At 37.8% G+C, this 4,310-nt stretch overlaps 1 protein-coding gene across 1 annotated transcript in view; it reads right to left on the bottom strand.

The window, feature by feature from the left end:
- Window positions 1-337: 337 nt before the first annotated feature.
- MYL10 (myosin light chain 10) overlaps window positions 338-4,310 on the bottom strand; it is a 40,897-nt gene continuing 36,924 nt past the window's right edge. Inside the window, exon 7 of the mRNA XM_018573665.1 lies at window positions 338-522. Coding sequence (XP_018429167.1) covers window positions 418-522 — 105 coding nt within the window. The 3' untranslated portion in view covers window positions 338-417. The remainder of the gene's footprint in view (window positions 523-4,310) is intronic.

The raw sequence follows: 4,310 nt of genomic DNA, 5'->3' as shown, positions 1-4,310 counted from the left end.
ATATGTTATATTGATTTTTAAGACAAAAGTTGACTTTTTCTGTAATTCTTTAATTTGGGAATTGTAGCCCTTTAGGATTGTAAAATTAGAGCTGCAGATGATATTGCCCCTAGATAAATACTTATATTTGAGTTCTGTCTTTTTCATGCTCTAGAGGAAATGTCTCTGACTGTGTATATTCTATCAGTATGAACTAATAGTTGTGCTTTAAACATGTCAATTGCCAAATACATCAGTTAGAACATGTTAAACGCTGAACACACACAGAAGGACAATGCAAACACTGGCAGTGAATACTTGTTTTTATTACTGAGACAGTTAAAACAATTCAGGCACTTTGATCATCATAGTAAATGACGCAACATGTTGAAATGCTGTTCCCGTTGTAGAAGCGCTGTCTTTAATTGTGTAATCTCGCTACTCCTGGTCCTTCTCCTCACCATGGGTGATAACATAACATAGATTCTTGTAATCCAAGTTCCCAGCAACATCTGGGCGGAAGGCATTGAACATCTGGCTGATCTATGACATGAATGCAATATAAGGTTACATTAGATCTCAATAAAATCCTAGTAATCTCTCTTTTTCATGAGTTCAGCATTTTTTCTTGTGCAACATGTGGCAATGTGGCACACACATGTAACGTTGGCAAGAATTGTTTGTGTTGCTTTGTTCAAAGGGATGTTTGTCTGGCACCAGTTTTAATAACCAAGAAATCAGATTTTACCATCTCGCTGAGAGAGCAAAAAAAAAAAAATCCTCAGAATTATCATAAGCATCATCAAACACTAGAACATCCGGGGAAATGTGTTGTGAAAGTTAGTCTTCCTATATGTATTGTAAATAAATAATATAGGAAGCAACATTGAGTTTTAGCTTCTTCTTAGGTTTATTCAGAAATAGAGATTGCATGTTCAAAAAAGGTTTAATAGTTTAAGAGGGAGGAGTATTAACCCCTTCGTGACGGGAGACGTACAGTGTACGTCTTGTCACTTTGTGCCTATATGACTGGCCACGTACAGTGTACGTGACGAGTTATATCAGGCTTTGTAATGCCGGTATTTGCTGATTCTCAGCATTTAACAGTCATTCATTAATGCCTCAGTATTGAGGCATTAATTAATGAAATAATTAAGCTTTTTGTAAAAGCTTCTTCCTTTCATTAATGAAAGAATGAAGCCGCTACATGCAAATAGAGGACCGCAATTTGCGATCCCGTATTTGACAGCTCAAAATAGCAGAGAGGCAGCAGTGACTCACCTCACCTCTCTGCTATTTGTTTTGACAGCTCGAGAGCCCGATGTTTAGATACATTTCACTGAAAGGATACAATGTATCTTTTCAGTGAAATGTATCATTTCTGATCGTCTAGGCACGATCAAAGAGCTTTTAGTGAGATCTGAATCTGACTAAAGTCAGGATCAGTCTCTAAGGTTATTATTAGCTGTTCCTAAGTTTGGATCAGCCTAATAGCCAAAAATAAAATAAAAAAGTTTATCTATCAAGCTGTCATAGTGATTGCTTGATATAAACTGACAAGAAAAAAAAAAGTTTTTTTATTTTATTTTTATTTTTTTTACAAAGTGTAAAAAAATTAAAATAAAGTGTAAAACAAAATTAGGAAAATATAAATTATATATAAATATATTTTTTATACTATAATTAATATAAAAAAATTCTAAAAAAAAAAATAATAATCAAAACTTGTGAAAAAAGTGTTTTCTTCTAGTTTTTTTCCTCATTTTTTTTATTTTATTCAAACTAAGTGAGGGGTTAGGTACACATATGTGATATAATTATATAGCCCTATCTGTCCTCTAAAAAACAATATATAATATGTGTGGGTACATTTAGTAAGAAAGTATATTACTGCTGTGGAAGAATCACACAGCAAAAATGTAAAAAATGTGTCAGTCATTTATGAACAGAACCTGAAAACTAGCTCAGTCATGAAGGGGTTAAAAAGTGGTGTCACATTTCAAATACAATGCTTACCTTAAAAATAAAAGCAAGAAATAATAAATTTGGATGTTGGATTTCTAGAAAATGGCTGCTGCATTGGGAAGTGTTCCATAGTAATAGAGGTGGTGGGCATCTCAGTGTTGGCCTTCCCTCTTTCTCTCAGCCCAGAAGAGTGCACTTCCTATCTCTTCCCCTGGGAACAAATACAATGTACACAGCGCCCTCAGTAGCCAGAGAGCTCCCCAGTGAGTAAGTGGAGAGAGAGCCCAAAAACTCCAGGCTCAGCCTCTCCTCCTCTCTGCATGTCCCTGCAATGGTGACAAGTGGGATCAGGGACTGGGGGGTAGTGGTGGAATATGCAGTGGGAGAGTTAATAACTGGAAAAAAGGTGAAGTGTCTAGGGACGTTGGGTTTTAGTGGCAGGGGTTTTGGGATGCAGGAAAATTCAAAGTCAGGTGTGCCGGGTGGCTCACTGGTAGGGGTGCTGGGTGACAGACTGCCTGGGGCACTGGTTTCTTCATAGAATACAAAAGTTGTCTACTTGTAAGCCTTCAGGGATGCTTCTTTGACTGAACACCACCTGATATAGTGCAGGCTGCTGGACCTGATTGACCCCTGGTCTATGGTAACAAGGACGTTTAGTTAGCATGGGGAGGGAGGTCATTAGGAATTAGTTACCGTATGTGAAAGTATATAAAGCATTTAGGAATCCTTCAGATCTATGTGTTGTGCTAATGTGCAACAGTAACACAAGGTACTCTGGGGTAATTTCACTAAAAACAGTCATGTGACTTGAATATCGCATGCAATAACATTTTAACAGGGTTATTCACAAAAGGGTGAAGAGTTTGGAGAAGGCAGGAGAAGAGAACCATCTAGGACAACATAGCTGAACTGGAAAGTGAGCTGAATTTTAGAATTTTTCCAAATCAGCTATTTTGGCCTAGATTGGTCACTTCTCCTGCCTTCTCCAAACTCTTCACCCTTTTGTGAATAACCCTGTTAAAATGTTATTGCATGCGATATTCAAGTCACATGACTCTTTTTAGTGAAATTCTGAACTGCTCAATTCATTAAACTTAAACATCACATGGGCATTTTTTATCAACTGTCCTCTAAAAACATGCAGTAAATATTGCATGAAATACAGTAAAGTCAATTCACAAAAGAGTATGCTGTAAATAGCACCAGGCTGGGGCAGTTGGTATTTAAGGCCTGTCAGCCTGTGGCAGTGTGCAAGTATTAATGTGTGCCTTGGCTGGTTTTTAATTCTATTGCTGTAAAAGTTAAAAAAAATAAAAGCAGAAAATTAAGCAGAAAATTAAGCAGAAAAAAAGCGAAAATACCACGTTTGGCAGAAATATCTCATTTGGTAAATAACGCATAGATTTTAGGGAATTGTGCACTCATGAGATAAATAACGCATTAGTTTTTTTAGCTCAAAATTTCATGAGGTATTTAACTTTTATTGAAATGACCCCCCTGTGGGGTACATTGCAGTGCTATTTATTTAGAATGGCATCCCAATGTCAAGTACGGCATCCGAATGTCAACCACAAGTATGGTAGGTGCCAATGGACTTACACTGCAGCTCAATACAATGCATGTGCCTCGAATTGTGAAATACTGCATTAAAATAAAAGGTGCAGTTCTGTATTTTTTTTCAGTTGCCATGCATTGGCAGCTTATTCTCAATAAAATAAAAGAATAATTGTGCAATATATTGAAAAACACATACAGTATAGCATCACCCTCAGATTGATTTTAACTTAAAGGATAAGGAAATTTCAGACACAATTTTCTGAAATTCATAAGTAAGCTTCTTCAGTTATAGTAAAGACTGGCTATTCTGTTTGCTGCATATGCCAGTTTTGTTGAATTCTATTTAAATAATGGTATAAAATTCATTTCAGTACAGCGTTGCATGACGGAATAAACGTCAGTCAAAGTACCGCAGCGCTGAATACTGAAAAATGGCCTGGCCAGGAAGGGGGTCTAAACACCTGGTCTTGAAGTGGTTAAAGTATAATTACAATTTTATTATGAATTATGCATTTGTGCTAGTTCCTGCTAGCTCTAAGAATATGCTGATCTGGTAGGTTACCGTATATACTCGAGTATAAGCCGAGATTTTCAGCCCATTTTTTTTTGCTGAAAAGTGCCCCCCTCGGCTTATACTCAAGTCAGCGTGGTCCAGTGGTCAGGTTTCTTCTTACTTACCTCGCCGAGCGTCGAGTCACTGCTGCTCCGGTGGGCGGCGCTCCGAGCGGGGTCATCTGGCAGTCTCCGGGTCCTAAGTTAGGTGGCCGGAGACTGCCAGATGACCCCGCTCGGAGCGCCGCCCACCG

Source organism: Nanorana parkeri, unplaced genomic scaffold (genome assembly GCF_000935625.1).
Source record: "Nanorana parkeri isolate BGI_ZX_2015 unplaced genomic scaffold, ASM93562v1 scaffold48, whole genome shotgun sequence".
NCBI lineage: Eukaryota > Metazoa > Chordata > Amphibia > Anura > Dicroglossidae > Nanorana > Nanorana parkeri.
This window is presented reverse-complemented; position numbering and strand designations above follow the sequence as displayed.